The following is a 25,957-nucleotide window of genomic DNA, read 5'->3' as shown; positions in this document are numbered from 1 at the left end:
ACTGCATTGCTGCTCTGCACACTTAGAGCATGCAGTAGATGAGGAATCGTGCCCAGCCTGTTAGCAAATCACATTTGGAAAGTGTCTGAAGTCAGCTGAGTGTTGGAGCTGTTTTGCCAGTGGGAGGAGTGAAGACCCATTTGGACTTGGGTGATTTAGAACAGAAATGCTTCACTTTCAATGTGGAGGGAAGTGACCTCACAGAAATGGTGGGAGTTATGTGTAAAAGCATCTTTACTGCCTTTAGAGACAGCATGGCAAAGTAGTGAAGAGCACCAGTTCTGGAAATAGAGCTAGGTTGGAATTTGCTACTTGTCCTGCCACTTGCTGTCTGTGTGATCTTGGACAAGTTACCTAACCTCTCTGGGCTTCCATTTCCTCAACTGTAAAATGGGAATAAATGATATTATTATATCAAATGTACAGGGTTTTTATGAAACAATGTGAGAAAAGGGCTTAGCATTGCATCAGGCATGAGGTACATGGTAAATTCTCAATAAATGGTAGTTTGCTGTGTTTTGTAAGACCTGACTTCCAGCCCTGGCTCTGCTGCTAGCTACAGGGGGCTTTGGGCAACCAGGCAAGCTCTCTGAGTTGCTTCTGCAAATTGAGGGGTTGGGCTATATGATCCCTCTGAATTCCTGATGTCTTTGGTTTTATGACATGCATGAAAGGCAAGTTCCTACTCAGGGTCCCGCAGCATTTCAGTTTTACGTCCTCAGACCTGAGTTTACAATCCAGGAGCCCCCTTCCTTTCCAGCAGCACTGGCAGGGTCTCAGGGAGCCGCTCGGAGAAGGAGGTGGACTTGATTCCTCGGCCGTGAACTAACTTCCCATGGCCTGATGTGCGTTAAGAGTCCGGGAATGGAGTGTCCACTTGAAAACAATGTGCTCTCCGTCACAGTGGGACAGACACAGGCGGCTTGACTTTAATTTTAGCTTCATTTGTGTATGAAGTTCTAAAATATGCAAAACTGTTCCTGCCCAAGAAGTCATACTGTAAATTGATTCTTAAAAAACTGTCTTAAATCCCATTGATTTGAGTTTAGAAGAGAGAAAACAAGTGTTGTAACTAAATAAAACTCGCAGTGGGGTGGGCAACAGAAGGCCACCGTTAAATCCCCTCAGGGATTCCTTTCTTGGGGCTTTTTGATCATCAGACCTTTCATTTTCAAAGGAAAAAAAAAATAACCATAGCCCGATGCTACTGGCAATTTCCTCGCTATGTATAGCAAGAACCAACCTCTCTGATTCTCTGCAAGTAAGTGTTAAATCTGAGATCGTTCATAAATCCTTTGAGTACCTACTGTGTGCCAAGCACCAGAGAAGCAACATGAATAAGACAGAGTCTATAACCCCCAAACCTAGTGCCTGGCAAGGTGCCGGTGTATCATAGGTGCTTGATAAAAATTGTCAAATGAATGAGTGTAATAACTGTTCGTTAATAGCTTGCCATCATGGCATTTTGATGAAGGCTATAACACTAGATTACATTTTGGATCACCTGTCCTAGAAGTGACCAGCCAACCAGGTCTCAGGCCAGGAGGAAACCATGGAGGTGCCTGGCTTACGTGGCATTTTAGCCGTGGTGTAGTGTGGTAGCCGAGAGCATGGTCTTCCGGGGTCAGAATCCTGTCTCCACCTCTTACTAGTCATGAGACCTGGGCAAGTTACCCTACCCTGCCGGGTCTCAGTATTCCCATCAGCAAAGTGGGGACAGTAGCACAGAGCACAAGTGCTCTCTAAGTGCTAGCTGCCGCTGCTCTCTGGGTGCTGGTTACTCAACCTTCTCTGAGTCACTGTTTCTAGGACACACATGGGGTAAACCTTCTCATGCTTATGTGAGTATATCCGGGGCCCTTCCTTTGCCTCCCAGACAACATATGGGAGTTCCTCATTTTGTCATTTGGCTGTGACTAGCCTAGCAATCAGTTGTGGTCCCTAGAAACCAAAAGCCCCTGTGGTCTAGACCTGAGAAGGGTCACAGTGGGGCTCAGCTTCTAGGGAGTATCTGTACCTTCACCCAACACTGGCACCAGGGACGTTCCACAGCTCTCATTGTAAACGACACGCTGCCTTTGGAGGTACATGGAGCCAGGTTGTGTGGGAATTATTTATTCCGCAGTCGGATTCTTAAGAACCAGAAGGCATAAAGTATGATTTGTCTCCCTCTTCCCAATGGGGAGGGGTGGAAACCTTATTAGAATGCAGATTCCTGGGCCTTAACCCCCATCTCCCCTCCTTCTCATTCAACCAATCTGGGACGAAGCCACGGACATGCCCAGAAATCCGCCTTTTTCACAAGCCGTCTGACGGAGGAAGTGAGTAGAGCGCCCGTGGAGAAACTCTAGTTTTTGGAGCATCACATGAGGATTTGGGGGACTTCGATCTGTTCTTGGTCTCTTTTGACTCTTATTTCCATGTTTCAGCAGATCACTGGGTCCCCTCCGAGTCATCTGGCTCTTACTGAACTCATAGGCGTGGGAGAAAAAGTGCTGCCCTGAGCGTCCCACCTGGTGGGCAGGAGCGGGCTGTGACCCGGCGGTCGGAGCAGACGGTGGGGAGGTGGCCCTCGGCTCAGGGGTCGGGCAGCGCCTGCCAGTCTCGAGTCTCGTCTTGCCAGCTTTCCGTCGACGTGGCCCTGACCTTAGCCGAGTGCAAGGGAGCCTCAGAGAGGTTATCTGCAAAAGGCAGGGACTTCCTTCCCCGTGGGAAGGATCTCGCCTCCCCAGGCGCCTGGCCCACCGCGCGCCCCATCGGCGGCCGGATTGTCGTTCCCATGGAAAGCGCACAAGGCCCCTTTGGCTTCTGTGGTCCGGGGAGCCAGAGCGGGTCCCCGCGGCGCCCGCCCTGGGAAGTCGCGGGCAGGGCTGGACGGGCGCTGGCGGCTGTAGGCAAAGGCCCCAAGGTTGGGCCCCACACGGTCGAAGCATTTTAAAGGCCTTGTATTAGAAAAATAAGCCAATTAAATAATACTGCCCCCCATAAAAGCAGACTTTTAATGGATTCCACGGTAGGGTTTTCACCCGGCGGTGGCGCAGCCCTAAGGCCTGGATGAGCCTGTCTGCCGCCATGGGGAGAATTTAATCTTGCACGGCCGGGGCGTAATTTTACAAGTTTTATGGCTGTTTTTACTCCTCCGAAGTGTTGCTATGTCATTGTGCACCGAGGGCAACTTGCGTGCATTTAACAGTTTACCTCCTCTTTGGTGGAAATGAAAAATGAAGTAATAAATTAAAGAAAAACACAACGTAGAATTTTTTCCCCCCTCTTCTTGGGGCAGCCGTGGAGGAACAAAGAAGCAGTGTTTCCGTGTGCGGCCTAATCAGACTCTAATGGCTTTTATGTACTGACATTTGCCTGCAGAGCCCTCCTCCCCGGGGAAGGCTGTGGGCGTGCAGGGGGTGTTTGGAGCTGGCACTGGTGACCCCAGGAACACTGCAGGCCGTCCTCCAGCGCAGGGGTTAGCGAACTGCAGCCCGAGGGCCAAGGCCAGCCCCTCGGCCTTGCTTTTGTTAAGCGGTGGAGAAAAAACTCAAAAGAATAATATTTCCTGACACATGAAAATTAGATGAAATTCAGGTTTCTCGGTCCATACGTGAGGTTTTGTTGGCGCTCAGCCATGCCCATTCGTTGCCATGTCGTTTGTGGCCGCTTTCACACCGCAGTGGCCCAGGTGAAGAGTTAATGACATTCTGTGGCACGAAGCCTAAATGCCACCTGGCCCTTCACAGAAGTCTGCTGACTCCTGCCCTAGGAAGTCAAGGAAAAGGAGAGAGAAAACACAGCCTCAGGATTCCTGGAATTGACGATTTACTTTCAGGGTTTCCATGTGGCTCAAAGTGACAAGTCAAAGGTGGATCACCTGGGAAGCAGTTGATTCACCTGGAGACCTTCCGGAAGGAATCAGCTGCTTGTGGGGACGACTGTCCTCACTCTTCTGACCTCAGATTGACTTCTGAGCAGAGGGCCCTGGCTTCACCCCCTCTGGCCAGCCCACCCAGGCTTCTGAGCTGCACCCTGCTCAAGGTCTGGTAGCTTCTCATCAGCCCACTTGGTAGCTCACGAGTAGGGAAGTTCCCCCCTTCCTCCCAGGGGCCAAGCAACTCGTGTCATAATTGTTATGTGCAAACCTAGTGAACGATCTAGAACAGCTTCAGAAATTTGTAAACAGCACTTTGAAACTCTGGCTGTTTGCCAGGCACAGTTTTAAGGATTCTGCATATGGTAGTAACTCATTTAATCCTCACATCCAACTCAGGGAGTTAGATAGTCTTCTCATCCCATCTTACAGATGAAGAAACAGGCACAGCGAGGTTAGGTAATTTGCCCAAGGTCACACAGCTGGTATGTGGTAGAGGCAGGATTCAAACCCAGGCTGTCTGCTGCAGGGAATGTCCTGCTGTCTACTCTTCTGCCGCTACAGAGCCAGTGAATTCTTTAGGTTTATGAAAGGATCTGTATTCCTTGTTCCAGTTATGTTCCCGTCACATTGGTCATTGAGAAAACTGCCTCCTGTTTGAGAAGAAAGCACTTGTTCATTCATTCCTCTCCCATCCTGCCCCCTTTCCCTCTGGCCTCCCTCCCTCTCTCCTTCCTCCCTTCCCTCCCTCTCTCCTTCCTTCCTTCCTTCCTTCCTTTCCTCCCTCCCTTTCTTCTTTCCTTCCCTCCCTCTCTTCTTTCCTTCCCTCCCTCTCTCCTTCTTTCCTTCCTTCCTTCCTTCCTTCCTGCCTGCCTTCCTTCCTTCCTTCCTTCCTTTCTTTCCTCCCTCCCTTTCTTCTTCTTTCCTTCCCTCCCTCTCTCCTTCCTTCCTTTCTTCCCACCTCCCCTCCTTCCTTCCCACTTTCCCTCCTTTCCTTTCATCCTTCCCTAATTCTTTCCCCATCTCCTCCTCCCCTCCCTTCAGCAGAGAATTGTCAGGCCCATGGCTGTGTGTTAGCCACAGAGGCTGCTCGGAGTGCGGGTGTTTTGTAAACAAGAAGAATGAAGAAAGGAAGAATCCGTTTCCATTTAAAAATAGTTCTTGGTGGCCTCCGTGCTGGTGGGTTTTGAGGAGTTCACTGAATTCCCTCTCTTTTATCAATCGTAAATGCCGTCTCCATCTGCCCAGAACCATAAACGCATCCTTTCTGCCTCAAACTGATATTTTAATTAAAAATCACATAATTCACGAGAGGCTTTGAGAAGGCTGGGCCTCTGCCTTATCCCGTGGGAGAAGCCTCCTAGGGAAGGACTTGGGAGACCAGGTTCCCAGGGACCAGGAATCGGAGGTCACTGATTGCTGAGGGAGAAGTCTGGAATCTTAAAATATGTCACCAAGCCTGGTGCTTGATAGAACTTACTCTTTTGGAACAACCTTTACACTGTCTTTTGTAGGCGGTTTCATTTCAATGAGTTTTAGATGCCCAACTTGTTTTCTGAAAAACTTGCTGGGAAGAATTTTTAGCATGATTTCTATCCTTCTGGGTGTGGAGAGGCCTGAACATTGGGAAGACAGAGCGGCAGCTGTACCACGGGATAAGGGAACGGAATTGGAAATTGGAATTTGCTAGAAGCCGATGTTCTTTCATCCTTTCCTACCTGTTTCTCCTTCTCTCCTTGGTGCCTTTTTCTTTGCCAGACAACAAACCTTGGTTGCTCATTTCTGATGAACCTTTACTTTCTTTCCTCAGTCATGCGGAGGAACCCCTTTGCTGTGGACATCTGCTGCCGGAAGGGGTCCCGAAGCCCCCTGCAGGAACTCTACAACCCGATCCAGGTAAGCCCTGGGGACTCTGTAGCACATGTCAACTTCTTGGGGGTGGAGGATAACTTAAAAACTCCAAAACTGTGTTCTTTGGGGATTTCAAACTTCCTCCCACTGCCTGGCATTTTATCTTCAGTGGTTGGTTTCTTCGTCACCCTTTTTCTAATTCTAGCACGAGATATTTAGAATTAGGGAAATGCCTAGGTTGAGTGCTAGACTAAGCATTCAGACCTGCCCAGAGTTTGGACCCCTGAGATCCACACAATCGCAGGTCCCAGCCATGGGCCTATGACATTGGAGAGCTGGCGGGTCTGTGCGTTCTCCCCCTTTGATACCCCCACAGGAGGCTTGAGTGTGGGTGAACTCGCCACACAGCTCCCACATTAGATTATTAAAGCCCACAGATGCCAAACGTGCCACACCTCACTGTACCAGTTTGGCAAACTCCCTTGTGTGCAGGGACTTCTTGCTAAGTGACTGTCATGGTAAATCTGACTCATCAGTTTAACAAGGGGGTAAATGTGGCCTCTGTGCTATCATTTAGGAAAAAGAATTCCTCTTTGAGCAAAAAGAGTTCCAACGAAGAAAAAGTGTCCTCTGTGGAAGGCTAGGTGCAAAGTTAGGAGACCTGGTTGCCATGGCGATGGCCTCAGTGGTGTGTGTGGGTCTTGACGTGGAGATTCCAGGGCCAAGTCCACAACTAGCGGTAGCATCAATGGACCTTCGCTAGAGAAAGGGGCATAAAAAGTACTGCTTTGGCTCTAGTCTCTAGATTGTCTTTTGTATCAGATTCTTAATTTTGTATTTCTGTGAACCAAGATGTTTGGTGAAGGAAGATAACGTTTGGGTGCTGAATTCTTAGAACTCTTGCGAAGGGATGCACCTGAGAACTTTCTCATCCCACCTCTGTTTCCAGTCTTGCACCAGCACTCCCTTCTGCAAAAATTGACTCCTGGGTTTGTTCATCATGGGTGGCCTAATCAGGTTAATTCATGCCCTGTCCCAGTGTGTGACTAGGGCACAGAGGAGGCCAGATTAGCCTGGTAACTGCCAATGCAGTATTGCCAGAGGCTTTCTGTACTGGATTCTGTGGTGACTCAGCAGGGAATTTGATATTTGGGTTTCCTTTGGTGCCCAAACAATCTGCTTATTGTAGGCGAGTCTTCCACCCTGTCCACACACCCCATCCTCAGGAAGAGGCAGGATTGGGCCTTGGCAAAGGAGAGGATTCTGGTAACCCACGTTGAAAACAACCCAGGCTCCTCAGATGCAAACCATTCCCATCTTTTTGTTGACATCCTCTGTTCTCAGATCATTTTCTCCTTCAGAACGAAACTGTGAAGCACTGCTGCAGATTGTCATGGGCAGCATATGGTGTCATGGGAAGAGCTATTTCTGAAGTAGCCGCCCCTCTGGACAGAAAGTCCATGGACAGTGTCTGTCCTGTTCTCTGTTGTCTCCCCAACAACTAACACACAGCCTGGTCTAGTGGGGCTGCCCTCAAATACTTGTGATTGAAAGAATGAAAATCTGGGTTCCGATTCCTATTTCACCTCTAACTTGTTCTGCAACCTTGGGTATATGATGAGTTCCTCTTTAGGTATCAGTTTTCCCGTCTAAAAATCTCTCTGGAATGTTTGGAAGATGGAATAATTCTGATGTGTCAGGGGCTCTGTAAGTATGACTTGTCATTTTTGTGGTCATGAGGGTGGCTTCAACATTGGAAGCCTTGACTTCAGAGTCAGACCTGGATTTGATGCCTGGTTTCATCATTTCCTAGCTACGTAAGTATGGGCAGGTTACCTAACCCTCCGAGAATGCTTTCCCTCGTTTACAATACAGCGTGAACAACACCTACCTTGCAAGGTTGCACGTGGTGATGTGCCTTGCTCGGTGCCTCCTATGGAGTTTGCTGCTTCCTGGGTTCATTCACTCATTCACTCGTTCAGTTCTTCATTTGCTGTTACGAGTGCCTACTACATGCAGCTCATAGCTAGGCACCGGGCACAAAAGGGTGAAGAGGCTGTGTGTGCTTAGCCTTTGGGTCTGGTTATTCTTGTTATCCCAGGGGTGACAGGAATGAGTTAACTGGTGAGGGAGACCCTGCTTGGTCCATTTGTAAACCAACCAAAGGAGAGATGACTCTCCCGGCCATCTCTTCCTTCGGGTGGTGTTCTGAACGTTGTCTGGGTGACAGGCCCATTTAGCAATAGCCCGGGACTCGGAGAGGCAGCTCTGGGAGGCATTCGTGAGGGCGTGGGCGGGTGAGTCACTGTCCTCCCTCAAGGATGTCTTGGGCAAGTTGTCTGGCCCTTTAGCCGGCAACCAGGGAAATGTCCCTGCAGGAAAATCACCCCGTTTCCTTGGGATGTTGTCTCGGGATGTTTTTTCTTAGGCTGGCTTCCTTTACAAGCTGCGATTATGTTCCATTCCCACGCAAGTTCAGTAAGTGGCACTTTTCAGAGAAATTGTCTTGGTGATCATTTGGGCTGCTGTGGGCTGGGAAGTTAAGGGGAGAGAAGGGAGTGAGTGTTCCTGTTGAGTTTAGTTAGTTTCGTGTCCACGAGACATTTACAGACTTTGCACCCGGTTGGGCTTGGTTGCAGTTTCTCCTATTTCCCTACTGGCCAGGCTGTTGAAGCCACTGAGCCTGGAGGAAATGGTACCACTGAGGCAGGGGACAAGCCTTAAATCGCTAGAAACCAAACTGCTCCCTGAGATGATGTTTTCTTTTTTTATACTGACTGGTTATGTGAGTTTGTTATATGATGGTGAAAACAGGAACTGTTGATTTTAGATGATAAGAAACCAACATTGTGGTGAGAAGTCTATCTTAGTTACCAAGTAGCGTAGGCCAGATAGTATCTAGATGCTTATAAATATCTCATCTAACCTTATAGTAAGCCCAGAGCTACTAGTACAGCCCCATTTTATGGATGAATGAGGTCGATGATTTTATACAACTTATCCAAGGCTAATGTAGCTAGTAAGAAACAGAGTAAGATTCAACCCCAGGACAAACTACAAATCTGGGTTTCTTTACATCTGTACTGGACTCACTGTCACTAGCAAAGTTCTCTTGGCGGGAATTACCCCATTCCGCCTTACAAAAAAAATATATCAAGCCCAGATTTACACTGGACAAAGTCTTAAACCTCCCCTGGGAAAATAGGCTATAATCTGATCTCAGTGTTCAGGGTTTTCTTATTTTAGTGCCCTGCAAACCCCTAACCATTAAAACAACAATTGGTTAAAAAAAGTTTGTAGTTGATATTCTTAGAAAAACAGCACTCCGATGTCTTATAATTTTCCTGGTTCTCTGCTGTCTCTGTGGCCCCAAAATAAAACGTAATTGCCGATCAGATCAGCTGGCGTCAAGTCACCGAAAGTTCAGGAGTTGCCAACTGCATATTTGTGGGCCGAGCACATCTGCAGGCCACCCGGGCTCAGCTCAGATGCAGGGGCAGAGCTGCGCTGTCAGCCATTAATAGGGCATAATTTCCCCTCAGTGCCAGCAAGGGTGCGACGGCTTGTCCTTCCACCTCGCCCACCTCCTGGTCCTCTCGTGGATTCCCTGAAATCTTCACAGCATCACCCATGTGGTTCAGCCCTGCCCTGCTTGGTTCTTTCTTTAGCATTTGCATTTGCTCTGTGATTACCATGTCCAAGGAGAGCGTTGCATGGCGCGTGCCCACCATGTGTATGCGCTGTGCTAGGAGCTTTGCACAGGACACAGCATATCCAGTGTCTGCGGCTTTCTTAGGGGTGTCTCAGGACCAGTCAGTGTTCGGGGATCTGGAGGTCTTCTGGGTGAACTGTTTGAGGAAGAAAAAAATTCCATAAAGAGGGAGAAAAGGCTTCAGGGATGCTGAGAGTGACAGTGAAATGTCCGTTATTCAGTGACCCCTTTTGGTCCCATAAACTTCCCCATCGGGTCGGCTCCAGGAGGAAGGATTGAGAGGAGGGAGAAGGAAGGTAGGAAGGATAGAAGGAAAGGAGGGAGAAAGGAAGACAAATGACCATTCGCTGAATGTATAATACACAACAGTGTCTAATCTACATATTTTTCACACAAATCTCTTTGGATCTTCACAACAGCCCTCGTTGAATCTCTAGTAACCCCATTTTTCAGATAAGTTAACCGAGGCTCACAGGGTTGAGCAATGTGCCAAGATCACACAGCTCCTAAATGGTAGAGCTGGGCTTATCTAACCTGGCTAGATTGCAGGATGAGAAGAGGCTAGTGTTTTATCTTTCCCGGGTAGAAAAATGAGATCCTCTTTCCCAGTGACTGAAGCTGAGGCCCGGGTTGTGCTCAGGACCCGTTGTAAACTTCCCAGCAGCAGGAGCCAGGGCTTACGGGATGGTGTGAAGTGCCCAGTGATGTCCAGTAAACAACTGCAGATTCGGTTTTCACTTACTGCAGGAGTCGCCCCAAGAGCTCTGCCATGAGATAGCACAGCTTGGTGAAATTTGCAAGTAGGGGGTCACTGATTCATCTGAATGTTTTAGGTGGTAAAAGCTTGTAATAGTCCGAGAGGGTGGGAACCTCTCCCAGCCCCAAACTAAACAGCTTTTTTAGCAATGTTCGCCAAAATTTGTTTCTTCTACAGACATTTATTGAATAGAGGAAAAAGATATGGAGAAGAGAGGCACCCAGGCAACATAACCTGATAAGTGGTGTATGATAGAAGCTTTTTGCAAAGTTGTGAGAGAATCAGGAGTAATTAACCCTTCGAGGTGCAGTGCACACGGGAGCCTTTACAGAGGAGGTGGCATTGGAGTCAGGCGTCTGAAGACACATCAGACATCCCTATGATAAAGAAGAGGGAGCAGCATGGTGGGGTGGGGGGGAGGGGACAGCAGAAGCGAAGTCCAGGTGGGACAGTCCATGGCACATTCAGAGAACCGTGAGGGGTTTGTGGCTGCAGTGAGGGTGATGCCAGGGGCTGGCTGGAGAGGGGCCGGGAGAGGTAGGTTGGTACCAGGAGGAGAGTTTAGTCTTTACCCTCTGGCAGGGTTGGTGGTCACGTGGGGCCTGCAGAAAATGGTGTGCATCTTAGGAGCCAGCTTCTGTTCTGACTCAGCCCCCTGTTAACTCTGCGGCTCCTCCAAGGCAGGTAATGTCTCCTCCTTGACCTCAGCCTCGCCATCTATGCAATGAAGGTGTTGGACTAGATCAGTGGTTCTCAAGGTTGGCTGCACATTAGGACCACTCGGGGAGCTTTTAAAAAATGACCAGTGCCCAGGCCTTACTCCCAGAGATTCTGATTTTATTGGTCTGGGATAAGGGCTGGGGAGTTTATAGTTCTTGAAGCTCCCTAGGTGAGCAGCCAGGGGCAGCCAGGGTTCAGGAGCACTGGGTTGGAGGGTCTTTAAGGGCTACTCCAGTTCTAAAGATCTTTGATTCTTTGGTTCCAATATTAGCCCATAACCCATCATGAGAAAAGCAACTCAAAGCATGAAGGCCCCGTGTTAGTTTTTTCCACTGGGACACAGAGATAGATTACTTTCCCCGGTTTGCTCCTTTGAAAGTTTATAGGTGGGTCTGGTGCCTTGAGTGTTGGAGACTCAGCATTGTGTGGACAAATGCAAGATGCTGAGCCCCCCAGGCAAAGTGTTGAAAGGGGCCTTGTGAAAGGGACACTTGAGCCACTCTCCTCTGGAGCCAGTAAGAAGAAGAACCCAGGCTTGTTCCAGGCCAGACATCAGAGGGGAGTTTCTGCAGGATCAGTTACCATCCTACAAACAGGCATGGAGGGGAAAAAGCACCCTCTGCCTTTCGAACTGCTGTCCAGCAAGAATGATGCTGAGCGGTCCTACAGACCGGGAATGCATGAAAGAGCAGACATTGTATGGCCCCAACTCTGGTCAATTAATCCCTTTATTACCAACCACCTGGTAAGTGATGAGTCCGTCTAATCATCTTCTTTGACCCAACAGCTGTCTACCAGCCGAAGAGGGATTAATTGATTTGGTTGTAGACTGGCTCCTTATGGAAAGGTATTACTTACTGCCAGCCCCAGCAGCTGGCTGGCAACAATGAAATATTACATTAACCTGATCTTACACACAGCACTTAGGAGAATGCTTCATTATTAATTGCGAATTACAATAGACCAGCGAGGCCCATTGCAAAAAACCAGGGACAGTGAACTGTTTCACCGTGACTAGTGGCTCCATTATTCTTAAACCAGGGAAGCTGCCCTGGTCAGATTTCCAATTAAGCCAGGACAGATGGGGACACTGAGTCAGACATGATTTGGATTAGAGGAGAGGATTGGCTGCACGAAGGAACCTGAGAATCCTGCCCCAGCTGTGCGACTGGGGATAATCGCTTGCCCTCCCCAACCAAGCCTTGGTTTCCTTCTCAGTAAAACAAGCACACGATACTGTCTTTCAAGTGTGTGAAATTCAAAATCCGTTAGGACAGTGCCAAGGTCAGAGTTGGTGTTAATCAGTAGCCACCAACTGTCTGGGTGGAATTAGGGACCTGGGACTTTTCTCAGGGGATCTGGGCCCTTGCTCTGCCCCTGTACTGCAGGCTCGGACATGTTACAGATGCACATTTGGAATTTTGTTGAATCATAATAAGATAGATAATTTCCTCTTGCCTGGAAGCTAGTAGCTGTATTCACGGTGAGGACTTCTTAACAATTTTGATTTATGTTATATGTCTAGCAGACTCCACTGATTAGCACACTTGATGCACTGATTTATAAGGCCACAAGTGCCACTGTGTGTGTGTGTGTGTGGTGTGTGTAGGTACATGTCCATTCAACCCATCTCCTAGAAAATGTGCCGATATAGCTCTTATGTTTTAAAAGTCTCCTGTGGTTGTGCTTGTTACACTCCCAATATCTAGTTAGGTACCTCAGTAATAATTGTTAAATAAGACCCCATCTCTGGGGGGTGTCACTGTGATACCATTGGTCTCATCTGTTGGTTCACATTTAACTGAGCCTTTCTTTATAGGCAGAAATTTCAGGAACAAGCCTAGCTTGACCCAATATTTTCAAATCTGGATCGTAAGCCCAGTGCTCTAATGGTTTTTTTCTGTGTCAGTCTGTACGAATATGATCTGACATACTCAACTGGAGAAGGGCATTTGAGTGACACAGTGACCTCGGCGATTTCCAAATGGTAACACAGCTGTACAGTCTGCCATTTTTGGAAAGTTGTTTCCTGACTTACCCTCAATTATAAGAGGCCTCTACATAATTTGATTTTTCTGTAAATGACACAACTCAGATAGCTTCTCAGCGAATTGGATTTTAACCTTGTCAGAATGGATAGAGCTGAAACAAAGACCTGGCTTGTTCTCAAACTCTCTGGAGGAGAGACACTTGGGGACACTTCCCAGTGGAGTCTGCGGGTCACCCCACCTCCCCACTAGTTACTGTGAGGTCGGAGGCAAAGGGCTAAACCTTTTTGAGCGCTGGAGACCTTGTTTGTAAAATAGGGATGAAATGCCAATGGTGCAGTTATTAAGGATTAAATTAGAAACATATAGAGTTCCAGGCTCGTGGCAAGCTGCCCAGTCAATGCTGACATTTTTTTTATTCACTCAAAAGAAACCTCTACCAGGAAGTTTTCCTTGATTTCCCCCTTCCCAGCTCAAGTGAAATGTCCTTCTATAATAGAACAGTGCTGTTCACTAGCAATGTAGTATAAGTCACATGTATTTGAAATTTTCTGATAGGTACATTTTGAAAAGTAAAAAGAAAACAGGTGAAATTAATTTTAGCAATATCTTTTATTTAACCCAGTATATCCTGTATCATCAAAAAGACAGAAGATAAATATTGGTGAGGATGTGGAGAAAAGGGAACCCTTGTACACTGTTGGTGGCAATGTACACTGGTACAGCCATTATGGAAAATAGTATGGAGGGTCCTCAAAAAATTAAAACTAGTTCTACTACATGATCCAGAACATCCCACCTCTGGTTATGTGCCCAAAAGAAACGTAAGCAGTATCTCAAAGAGATATCTTCACTCTCATTGTAGCGTTGCTCACATAGTCCAGGTATGGAATCAACCCAAATGTCCATCAACAGATCAGTGGGTAAAGAAAATGAGAAATGGGATGTTATTTTGCCTTAAAAAAGAAGGAAATCCTGCCCTTCGTGACAACACGGCTGAATCTGGGGGACATTATGCTAAGTGACATAAGCCAGACATAGACAAATACCGCATGACCTCACTTACATGTGGGCTCTAAAGAGGTCGTTACCAGATGGGGGAGAGGGGGAGCTGGTGGTCAAAGGGTGCAGAGTTTCAGTTAGACAGAAAGCGTAAAGTTCTGGAGATGTAATGTACAGCATGGTGACTGTAGTTAGTGATAATATATTGTATACTGGAAATACGCTAGGAAAGTAGATCTTAAACATTCTTATACATAGAAAATGATAACTATGTGAAGTGATGGATATGTTAACTAGCTTGAGTGTGGTAATCATTCCACAATGTATACATATATCAAAACATCATGTGGTACAATATAAACATAAACAATTTTTATTTATCAATTAAACCTCAGTGAACCTGGGGGAAAAGATTCAAAAGTTCATTAGTTCATGGGCTACTAGGGGAGTCAGGCCAGTAAACTGACCATTGTAGACCAATGTCCTACATGGGTTCAGTACATGTAGGACACGTTGGAGGAGTGTGGACTTGGACCACAAGTGTGTGCGTGCATGTGTGCGTGCATGCATGCTGTGTGCTCGTCTGTGGGTGTGTGTGTGGGTGTAGGTGTGCAACCTTCATCATTCCAACTGAGCACAGGCACAGGAGAGGTGACACACAATAACAAGTGGCCCCATCCTGCCTTGCGCAATGAAGATCTGGCCAAGGGGAGGAGAAACATAGACTATCAAGGGGTTGCAGCTCTGTCCCCCCCTAGGCAGGCGTCCCCCTATTCATGCCTCTCTGGTTAGGACAAGCCTGCCAAGGATGCATGAAAACCAAGTTCCACTGCAGCTGTGGACAGGTTGGACCTGCGCCAGGCTTTGGGGACGCTGGGCCATCCTGGAACATGCCTCAGGGGTGGGACGCCCAGGCAGACTCCAGTGCTTCCCCAAATGGCCTGATACGACGTTTCCTTCTCTTCATTTTAAACCAGGGACTTAAAGCCACAAAATGGCCCATATACAGTTCTGACAGTCGTTTTGAGTATTGGAGAAATCACTCAGGCCATCTGTTCTGTCTCCAGCATGTTCCTTACAGAATAGCACGGATTCGTCCACAGATATGACAGACACACTGCGAACGGAGAGCTGGGCTTTCGGGAACTCGGCAAGTTCAGTGCTTGCTTGGATTCTGTCCTCATGTCCTGTCCCAGTGTTTGGGAAAAAAGTTCTGGGAGAAAGAGGAATGTCTGAGGCCACACAGCCCAGAAATAGTCAAGAGTACAGGCTCTAGAACCAGCCCACCCGGGCTGAAATCTCCACGCCACCACCTGCCAGCTGTGTGACACCAGAGAGCTTCTTACCTTCTCTGTGCCTCAGTTTTCTCACTTGTAAACACGAGAGGATCATAATAGCACCTACCTCATAGCGGTCTGAGAAATACTTACTTAGCAAGGTGTCTGGCACCGTGTGAGGGCTGTTTGCTGTTTGCTCTCGTTACTGTCCTTCAGGGACAAAGCCAGGAGGAGCAAAGGGTCCCTGGGAGATGAGTGGAGGCTGAGATCGCTTGGGTGACAGAGTGCCACACGGTTTCCGCCTGTCGAAAGGAAATGCCAGCTTTTAGAGCAGGGGTTCTCAGCTTTGGCTGCACTTTAGAATCAAAAAGGAAATTTTTTAAGATCCCAATGCCCAAGGCCACACCTTCGGCAGTACTTTTTGCAAAACTCTCAGGTGACTCTAATATGCAGCCAAGCTTGGGAACCACCGCTCCAGGTTTTTACTGCTCAGAGCCAGTCCTGGAGCAGCAGGAGGCATCGCCTGGGAGCTTGTCGGACACGCAGAGCCTGCTGGGTGGAACCTGCATTTCCGCAGGGGCCGGGTGGTCTGCACAGGCTGTCACTGAAGGGCTCCTTAGAGAACAGCCCGGGAGCACCCGGAAGGAGCGGCCATCCAGTGTGTTAGCCGACAAAGGGCAAGTGGCACCGGCCTGTGCGGATGGCTGAGAGGGGGAAGCGGGCAGAGGTTCTTACCTCTCCCAGAGCGTGGCACCCTTCTGCTTCCTGAAACCTTGGAAAATAAAAGCTGTGTTTACACAGCCGTGGAGTGCTTGTCAGTGGCAGGGAGCAGGAAATATTCGTATATTTAATATGAGATTCAACCCAGGGAGAAGAGATCTGTGGTATTGAATGGGCGCCCTGGGAGCAGAGGTCACTCTAATACTGCTGAGAGGCAGCCCTGTCCTTCCTGGGTGCAGCGGCCCCAGGGTAAAGGGGATTTGTGGGGTTAGAGGTTGGGGTCCCTTGGGCGGCCACAGTCACAGTCAGGTCTCATCATGAACTGGGCTGTTCCTGACCTCACTTTTGTCAAGAAACAAGGAGGAGCCCAGGGTGGGTCCTCCACCTGCCCCTTCACTCCAGCCTTTACCTCCAAAAGACACTTTGAGGTGTCACCCTCTCTTCCTCCCACTCCCCCCCCCCCCGTGCTGCCCCCAAGGGCCTGGTGCAGCAGATCTCGAACAGTGCAGTTTAGTGGGAGAAGAATGGAATTTAGTCCTGAGGCCTGAGTCCTCTTCTGCTCACTATAATAGCAGTGGGATCTTGGACAAATAACTCAACTTCTTGGGGCTTCAATTTCCTCATCTGGAAAATGGGAGAAACCTACTTGACTTCAGCTCATGAGGCCAGATAGTTTAACAGTTAAAACTGGGGGTTCTCAGAGTCAGGCTGCCTGGGTTCAGATCCACACTTGCAGCAACTTTGAGTCTGTCTCCTAATCTCTCTGTGCCTCAGTTTCTTTATCTGTAAAGTGGGGATAACAGCAGTAACTAGCTCCTTGTATTATCATGAAAATTAAATGAGTTGATTTGTATCAAGTACCTGTTAATAGAATAGAGCAGTGGCTGGTAGTACATAGTCCAATTGTCAGTGAGTATTTTTTTTTTTTTTTACCTTTATGTTGTCATCCTTAAAGCTTCTCACCATTCTTCCTTCAGAAAAAATATTGTAATCACAACTTGGGTCCTAGTAACTGCCCCTTAAGAGTAGTTGCTTTTGCCCCATGGCTTTTTTAGTCCCTCACATTCAAACAACCTCTTATCGCTTTTCGAATGCATCATTCCCCATTTTACAGATGAGGAAACTGAGGCACAGAGAAGTGTTTTGTCGTCGACATCTAAGGCCATCCAGCCCAGTTGGGGAACTGCAGAGCCGTGATTCAATCCAGCTCTGGACCCAGTTCTTTGCTCTTGGGACCAGGCGGGGACCCCTCCAGCAGCTTAGCTGGGGTAGGGATGTGTTGCTTAAATGAGTGACCTGAACTCCTGCGACTCTCAATTCACTGGTCTTTACATAGAGATGAACCTCCCTCCCTCTCCAGTGGTTTCTGGGGGGACACAGAGCTTATAGATGCGCTGACTCCATGCCAGCCCTGGGGTGGGTGGTCAGCTGGAATTAAATGCAGGGTGAAGACCACCCACAGCTGCTCCAGGCACAGCTGGGTGGAGGGTCCTGAAGACCACTCTGTCCCTGCAGGCAGGATTCAGTGACATGGGAGCAAAGCATGGTGGGATGTGTGTCCACCCACACCCTGTGCCGGCAACTTCTCTCAGCTCCCCGGTGTGTCGACCTCTCCTGGAAACTCGCTCAGACCCCTCATGAGTCAGACTGAGTGTCCTTGAACCAGGGACAAGTTTGCCCAGGCCAGAGACTGTGCCTGAAACAGGAAAGTACTTCTGTGGATTTGGAATATTCTTTTATTTACACACACACACAAAGATGTTAGGAGGCTGCTTTTAGATGTTCCTTTTTTGAGCCCTTCCCTTCCTAGGCACAGTAACCATGTGTAATTTCCTTCCCAATTCATCCTGCTTGTCAGGAGGGGCCTATTTGTAGTCCCTCCACTGGGTTCTGTTTTGAGCTCGGTGGAGACACTGGGCGCCATCTTTCTTCCGCTTTTGCCAAGGCCCCAGCCAAGGATCGGTGTTCAAACAGGAATCAGGATGATTCTGGGTCTTTTTCCTAATTAACAGAAGCCCAAAGCCAGTGAAAGCAAGCCCAAAACAGGCAGCTGGGAAAGGCTGTCTGGGGGCTGCTTATTTGGGGGCTGCCCATTTCGGAGAGTGTTGCCTACGCTGATCTCCCAAGCACTGGTCCCACAGCCCTGCACAGATGCCAGCAGTAGCTGGTGGAAGGAGTTACAGGAAAGGTTCACCCATTCATCACTAAGGGTGAAGAATTAAATCGACACAGCCCATGGTCTTTGCAGATGGAACATTCTGAGCTACCCAAAAGTTCATTAACAAGGAGCAACTTGTAATCTTTGCAGAGGGACGAATGAATCTGAATTAGAGAAAGCCGCTCCTCAGCTAATAAGCCACTCCCAGCCAGCCACACAGCGTGGCGGCTTTGTGATTCCATCCTTGCCATTCCCGAAGAACCTTCTTTCCAGGTCTGATGGGGCTGCTTGAAAATTTTAGTGCATTTTGTAGGAAAATAGCGTGCGAGAGTGACATTTGGAAATTAGGAGGCTTGAAGGCTGTCTTGAGACATGTCCCTCAAAAGTATTTTGTCACCACCCAGACTGATTCACAAAGGGTGATCCTCACTTTCTCTGTCTCACCACATTTATCCATAGAATAGTTAATCTTAGTTTAGAATCTCAGCCTCTGCCCGAGGTAGGTTTTCCTTCATTTTACAGGATAAATGAGCTGATGTCTGAAAAGAAGTGTGACTTCTTTAGGGGATTGGCGGACACTTAGGGAGTTCAGAAGCAGCTGACATCCAATTATTCACGGTCACGGGGAAAGGAATTGAATGAGAAATAGAAATCCGCAGACAATCTCCAAACCTCATGCTAATCAATAGCCTTCTCTCCCAGCGTGCCTTTCTCAGGACCAGGAAATGGGCTGGTTTATCGCTGTCTTCAAAACTGAGGTCCTGAGAGATCGGCACGGTAAAATTAATTTGCCAACCCTCTCCTTAATGAGAAGCATCTATAGGAACTGAAATTCCCTATTAATTAATTTATTTTTATTACTCATCCAGAGTAAAGTGTCATTTTTCTTGAGCGAGTGGCAAAATGAGCTTCTTTTGTTGGCTGGTTTGTTCCTGGTTTGTCTTATCAGAGAACAGCATATAACATTGTGATTTTCTTTTTGCTGAAAATAAAACAAAACAAAAATAATTGGGATTCAGGCCTAGATGATCTTGAAATAAAAGCCAGGAGCTAGGACAATGCGAGTCGATTGCAATTGATAATTGAGTCTCCTTCCCCAGGATATTACAGTGTAACTAAATCAGAGGGGAAGAAGTGACAAGTATCTTGTTAAGACAGGGCTTTGCCAAAAACAGCCGGTGGCAAATTGCTGCCATTTGTTTTCCAGTTTGAGCCTGAGAAATGCTGCTGTCTTTATCAGTTCGGTTGTTCCAATTTAACTTGCTGAATATCATTGTCCAAATCCAGTGCAAACCTTGCAAGGCAGTTTTGCTGCTGATCTCAAGCTTTACCCAGTGGGGTTCTGGGGAGTCCCACAGCTGCCAGTTTTGGGGGAGGGGCTCCTTAATCAAGGCCTAGGCAAAGGATCTGTTTGGGGAATCAAAGCCAAGCCAGTCCCAAAGGTGACTGACTATATGTGGCACAGCCTGTGAAACCCAGGTAAGGAAATGGGCTGCAGACGTCCCTTCTTTCTCTCTGGTGCCATCCTTGCCCTTGCCCTTGACCCCAGCAGGGTCATTCACAACCCAAGACCTACAGTTCCTGGCCTCCCAAAGCCACATGAATATGTTACCTTTTATGGCAAAAGGGACCTTGCAGTGGTGATTAAGTTAAGGGTTTTGAGATGGGAGGTTATCCCAGATTACCCAGGCGGGTCCAGGGTAATCGTAAGTACGTCAGGGGAGAGGCTGAATTGTCAGAGCCAGAAAAGGAGATGTGAGGATGGAGGCAGAGGTGCAGTGATGTGAGGAGGGGGCCACGAGCCAAGGAATGTAAGTGGCCTCTAAGAGCTGGAAAGGGAACGTAACAGATTTTCCCTCGCAGGGGTGGGGACCCCGCGGCCTTCTGATTTCAAGACTGTTCTTTTTTAAGCACCAAAGGAGGGAAGAAAAGCTTCATCTTTCTCTGCTGCACCCCTTTGAATAAAAGGGTTTGTTCTGTAAAATTTGGATTCAGTCAAAAGGCCTCACTTAAGGACCTAGATGGTCACGTGTGGCCTTAAGGCCGCAGGTTCCCCACCCCTGCTGGATGGAAACTCCAGAAGGAGGGCAAGCCTGCCAACGCCTTGACTTTAGGACTTGTGGCCTCCAGAACTGTAAGAGCGTACATCTGTGTTGTCTTCAGCCACTGAGTTTGTGGTGCTTTGTTATAGCAGCAATAGAAAACGAATACACACACGTATCTTCTTATTTCGAGCTTCCCTCGCCCACGACCAGGGTGCACAGGCGGCCTGGGAGGTGCTGGGTCTATGGCGTCAGGCCAGCAGCAGCATGGCGAGTCCGGAAAATGGGAACACTGAGGATGGTGGCATTGATAGCGCCTTCTTCAGAGTTGTTTAACTATCAGGTGAGGAACTATGAAAATGCCTAACAATTCTAAGTATAAGCCAGCACCCCGGGACCCCCACTGGCTTGCGGTGGCTCACACACCTGCAGGAAGAGGCCAGAATCCTTCTATGTCTTTGTAAGAACTTGACAATCACACATACCACCTGAAATTTACACCAGATCACACTTTGGTGCATGGGATCCTATAGGCGGGAGGTACTACCACCGTGTTTAGTCAGTGCATTAAAAAAAAAAAAGACTGAATAAATATTTGCAGTTAATGGTGTTAGAGTTGTCAAGATTTTCCTTCACGATTATATAATGCTTACAGTGTTCTCAAAGTACCGTCTCCTAGCCTGGCTTCATTGAAACTTACGATTCTCTGAGGGTCGGCAGGGCAGGTATCCTCTTCCTATTTGATAGATGCCCAGGGAAGGAAGCTCAGAGATACTAAATAACGCTCCAGAGGGAAGCTATTCATAACCGACAGGGGAGGCTGACCTTGAACTTCCAGACTACAGAGGGGCACAGAGCATGCTGGTTCCAAGCAGACGACCCTGCCGGTCAGTAGCTGAGTGACTGTGGGCAAGTTACTTGACTTTCCTGTGCCTCAGTTTCCTCATCTGCCAATGTAAGGATAATAAGGGTACCTACCTCATAGGTTTGTTGCAGAGGCTAAAGGAAGATAATGCAATAAAAGACTTAGAACCGTGCTAGGCACATAGTAAGGGTGTGTGATTGTGTATCAGCAGCAGCCACAACAACCATAGCCAAGGGTCAGTTGACTCCCAGTTCTGTGTTCAGTCCATGATTGCCCACAAACTAGAGCCAAAGCACCCCCCAAAGCCATCTCGCTCTGCCGGAGCATCCTAAAGTGCTAAACTAAGTCAGTGCTTTCATCTCTAGACCAGCCGTCAGTGGACCTCTTCTATAAAAGGGCCAAAGAGCAAATATTTTAGGTCTCTGTGGCAACTACTCAGCTTTGCCCTCAAGAGTGGAAGCAGCACAAGACGATACATGAATGACGGGGCGTGGTTGGATCTGGTGCCCAGGTGGTCCTGAGTTCAGGACCCAGCTTCACCTCACTGCAAGGCTGTTCTTGAGCAAGTCAGGCCCTGTGCCTCTAAAATTAGGACTAGCAGTGCCTCCCTCAAGAGCTGATAAGGCAGTGAGAGCTGTCTGTAAACTGTAGACTACTGTGCCTCACTTGGTTATTAGTATTTTACTGCTGATGTACGGTTGTGGTCCAGGCCACCTGGGCTGGATAAAATGTACACGTGCACTTGGTGTAGACTATGGGGGTCTGGCCAGCCATCTCTGCTGTCTGCAGTTGCGTTATGAAATCAGGAAAGAGTTATTTAATTTCAATTTATTTCATCTCGTTTTGGGATATGAGGAACGCACCAGCCTCTGAAGAGAGCTTCGTTTTGCTGCCATGAGATGTTTCCCAAGCAACGATGCCTTTGGTGTACTCTGAGTTGATCTTCATTCTGAAAATGGCCAGTGAACAGCATGATCATGATGAACGGGGCTCCTGAGAAACACAGCGCTCGTTCTCAGTGTCTCAGGCTGCAGGGGTGAAACCTGCAGCCTTTTCCGAGGGAAGATGGGTGGAAAATGAATTGCCGAGCTGAATCACGGAATGGCTGGTGAATAAAAGCACTGCACTGAGCAATTATGCATCTCATTAAGATGCACTCCATTCCGGCCTCTGATGCTGAGGGAATTGTCAGAGCAATTATGTGCAGACCTCAATTTTGAGGTTTGAAAAGGGGTCAGTACATACTTGGCAGAAGAAGAAAAAGAAGGGAGATGGTTTCATACAATAGGTATTAAATGGATGTTGCAGCAAGGAAGACAGGGATGGAAGGGGCAGACGCCCAAGTCCCTAAAGACTAAATGTGTGTGGCCGCAGGACTGCATACAGGCCACGTGTGCAGTGCGTTTGGTACCCTTAAATAGGCCTTCTTGGAATCAAAGTGATTTGCTCTGTAGAAAGTTGTAAGCGTGGTGCTTGGGGGATGTTTTTTGAATGAATGAATGATTGGTGCCGGCCACATGTTTATCAAACGAATGAATGAAGGAGGGAGAGAATGAATGAACAAGATAATGTGGTAAGAAATCGTGTAAAATGATGAATAGTCATACCTATTTTGTACGGCTAATGTGAGAATTAGGTGGCATAATGCACTTAAAACTGTCAGCACAGAACCGGACACTGGCAGGCACTCGGTTTTAGCTCGTGTTACTGTTACATTTCCCCCGGGTATGTGAGTCAGCTCGGACTGCCGTAACGAGATGCCACACACTGTGTGGCTTAAACAACAGACATTTATTTGCTCGAAGTTCTGGGGGCTGGAAGTCCAAGATGAGGTGCCAGCAGGGCTGGTTTCTGGTGAGCCTCTCTTTCTGGTTTGCAGATGGCCACCTTTTTGCTGTGCCCTCCTGTGGCCTTTCCTTGGTACAGTTGCACGCCTGGTGTCTCTTCTTACAAGGACAGCAGTCCTATCCGGTTAGGGCCCCGCCTTTATGACCTCATTTAACCTTAATTACCTCCTTAAAGGCCCTACCTCCATGTACAGCTGCATTGGAGGGGAGAGCTTCAACATGTGAATTTTGAGGGACACAACTCAATCTGTAACACCAGGTAAAGAATCAGACTTTGCTTTTGTGGTTATTAGGTCTGACTTGGTTATTAACACTAAGCAGCTACTCAAAACCCTTTGAAACCATTAGAATAATCTTTTCCTGGGATGAGAAACTGGAGATGCCCCAGGGTTGTGCAAAATTGGATGGACTTCCAACGATATACATCCTTTTGTGTGTTAGCGCCTGACTCTGCTCTTCAGAGCAAAATACGTGACCGATCTTCCTAAGGATTCCAAAAAACAGGTGCCTGGGAATTGAAATCGATCATGTGAACCTGTGTCAGAGTGAGCACCTCGAAACCTCATTTATATTTCTGTCTTCTTTTTTGTCTCCAAATCTGCCTAGTAGACAGTAAAAAGCTCATTAATTCGAATCCTGCTAATTTAGAATATGTAACATTTCCTGCAAGTTCACCATGAAGAAGGAATTTGTGAAGCAAATTAATAGCGTGAACGTAATTAGAAAAGACGAGTCTTGTAGCGCTGGGAGGTACCTGGAGATGATCCAGTCCTTTCCCTTGGCAGCTCATTTCTGTTCAGATGGAGAAACCGAGGCCCCGTGAGGTTCTACGACTCCTCCAAACTCACACAGTGGGACCGTTTAACCTCCTTAAGGACACCAGCCTAACCCACGGAGTCTTATTTGTTTGTGAAAGACACAGGCTCTTTCTTAGCCGTGGGTTCCTTTTACTATGTGGACTTCAAGTATTAAAAGTGCATTTTTAAAGAAATATTCTGCATTTCAAGTTTCCCACTAATTATGACTGGCCTTCTCCCAAGTTAGTTTGAGCTATTTTGGTGAGGTTTTATAGTGATTTAATAAGAAAAGCTTTTTACAAACCCCATAAAACCTTCTGTACAATCTATTCTGACCAGCTTACAATTATGTCATTAACAACTTCTCTTTAAAAGACCAAGAACTTTTGTCTATTCATGTTAACCTTAAAAGCAGCATTCACTGAACCCCTGAGAAACAAGGAGAACTGTAATGCTTTATAGGAGTGGGGCAGAAAAAATGAAATCATGTGTGTGAAAGAGTTCTGTACGTTTGGGAAGCACATATACAAATGCTTTATGTTGTTCTTAATTGCCCTCTCTGGCTTGGGCAACCCCCAGCGTGTGGTCAAAATATATTTGTGGATGCAAACACAGTACTTCCTGGGCGACTCCCCAGGGAATGGCCTGTTTTTCCAAGTGACTTGTTTTTTAATAGACTATTTTTTTAGAGCAGTTTTAGGGTCACAGCAAAATTGAGCAGAAGGCAGAGATTTCCCACACACCGCCTGCTGCCCCCTACACCTAGGTTCCCCGTTATCGGCATCCCCCCCCCAGAGTGGTACATTTGTTACAATTGATGAACTTAAATTTGACATATCTTTGTCACCCAGAGTTCAAGTTTACATTAGGTTCGCTCCTGCCGTTGTACATCCTGTGGGTCATGGAAGACAATTTTTCCACGGACCTGGTAAAGGGAGAATGGTTTCAGGATGATTCAAGAGCATTACATTTATTGTGCGGTCAAACCTCTCTGCTCATGATAATCTGTATTTGCAGCCGCTCCCCAGTGCTAGCATCACCACCTCAGCTCCACCTCAGATCATCAGGCATTAGATTCTCATAAGGAGCCTGCAACCTAGATCCCTGGCACGCACAGTTTGCAGTAGGGTTTGTGCTGCTGTGAGAATCTAATGCCCCCACTGATCTGACAGGAGGCGGAGCGTATGCAGTGATGCCAGTGATGGGAAGCAGCTGTAAATACGGATGAAGCTTCACTGGCTGCCCCTCCGCTCACCTCCTGCTGTGCAGCCTGGTTCCTAACAGGCCATGGACCCGGTACCCCTCTGCGGCCCAGGGGTTGGGGACCACAGCTTTAGGGGATTTACCTCCAGCCTCCCACGTGCTGGCAGGTGGCCCCTCACCCACAGGGCCCACTCACCACACATGCCTAGACTGTCTCTTTAGGGCTTAGTTTTTTAACATTCAAGAAAAGAAAAAGGGCAAAAGATTTCTATTTTCAGCTGTCAGCCACAACATGAGCCTATCAAGGCTTGTTGAGCTTGGAAGCATTTTTAGTTTCTTTCTCAGATAGGAGAAATTTTGACTTTGGGCCACTGATGCTCAGTGAAATGTGTTTCCGTTGTCCGGGGTAACGCTGCTTTAGGCTTCTTTGACGGAAGAGGCCCAGCATCGGCTATAATGAGCGGCATCATTCCAGTATAGCTGGCCCCTCCCTCCCTCTTCAGCCTCAGCCAGGGCCCCTCTTTCCCTCCCAGCCCTGCAGGCCTTGGTTTAGTTCCTCTGCTTTACTCGCTTGTTCCTGCCACTGGGCCTTTGCCCATGCTATTCCCCCTGCCTCACCCCTGCTTGGCTGCCTCCTGCTGAACCCGAGGCCAGGGGTTCTCTAGGGCCTGGTACCTGTTGCTCTAGTAGTACCCTTGCCTCTCCTTTACAGCCCTTTTCCTGTTGCAATTATTTTATTACTTTTTGGATATTTGTTTAGTGCCATCTTCCCCATTGGATGTTAAGGTCCATGTGGGCAGTCTCTGTGCCGGCTTTGTGCCTACTGTAGTGCCGAGATTAGGGGGAGCTGGATGGATGAACAAGCTGATAGCCTCGGGGTGAGGATCGGGGCACTGCAAGACTCCTGCGAGCTGAGTCTTCTGACCAATCTACTCAATAACCCATTTTTAAAGATCTAGAGTAGCAAATTGCACAGGGATTAATAGCAAGAATCCTAGAATCAGGATACCTGGATTTGTATCCCAGCCCTGCCTCTTACTAGCTGTTTTTGTTTCGATGGCTGTGTAACAAATCACACAAATTTAGCAGTTTATAACACACACATTTTTTTTTTATCCTACAGTTTCGACAACCCAGGAGTCTGGGTATCGCTTAG

The 25,957-nt window shown here is 47.8% G+C and overlaps 1 protein-coding gene across 2 annotated transcripts in view; it reads left to right on the top strand.

Moving 5' to 3' along the window:
• Window positions 1-25,957, top strand: part of CHST11 (carbohydrate sulfotransferase 11) — a 250,163-nt gene that overhangs the window by 116,646 nt on the left and 107,560 nt on the right. For both annotated transcript variants that reach the window (XM_045553066.1, XM_045553065.1), the window contains exon 2: window positions 5,673-5,758. In XM_045553066.1, the coding sequence (XP_045409022.1) occupies window positions 5,673-5,758 (86 nt within the window). The remainder of the gene's footprint in view (window positions 1-5,672; window positions 5,759-25,957) is intronic.

The sequence above is a fragment of the Lemur catta genome, chromosome 6 (genome assembly GCF_020740605.2).
Source record: "Lemur catta isolate mLemCat1 chromosome 6, mLemCat1.pri, whole genome shotgun sequence".
Taxonomy (NCBI): domain Eukaryota; kingdom Metazoa; phylum Chordata; class Mammalia; order Primates; family Lemuridae; genus Lemur; species Lemur catta.
The sequence above is the reverse complement of the archived record's forward strand: the minus strand, read 5'-3'. Positions and strand labels throughout refer to the sequence as shown.